General features: G+C 47.5%; 1 protein-coding gene across 1 annotated transcript; it reads right to left on the reverse strand.

Annotated features, from left to right (window-relative positions):
- Position 1: 1 nt before the first annotated feature.
- On the reverse strand, positions 2–268 carry TM35_001011000 (uncharacterized protein; the record flags this gene model as incomplete). The annotated part of the gene is made up of 1 exon (XM_029031603.1): positions 2–268. A coding segment is annotated over one exon (267 nt), but the record flags the coding sequence as incomplete, so codon positions are not given.
- Positions 269–276: the final 8 nt, after the last annotated feature.

Consider the following 276-nt stretch of genomic DNA (forward strand, 5'->3'; position numbering starts at 1 on the left):
CGGCCGCACACACGTCCAAACAAAACTGCAGAAATACCAACAGGTACACCACACGGCGCAGTTGGACGAACATCGTTGTCACCATTGTCACTGTGAGTTGCTTGGATCTGTGGTAACAAGAAAAAGGAGGAAAAGGACGCACATTTGACTCACACGGCAGACAATACACAACACCACAATATGAGAGAGAGAGAATACGCATCACAACAGCAATCAAACACAGCCCAACGAGGGGAACACAGTAAACCACTCTCACACAATAAAACACACCCAGAG

Source organism: Trypanosoma theileri (genome assembly GCF_002087225.1).
Source record: "Trypanosoma theileri isolate Edinburgh chromosome Unknown TM35_Tth_101_V1, whole genome shotgun sequence".
In the NCBI taxonomy this organism is placed as follows: Eukaryota; Euglenozoa; class Kinetoplastea; order Trypanosomatida; family Trypanosomatidae; genus Trypanosoma; species Trypanosoma theileri.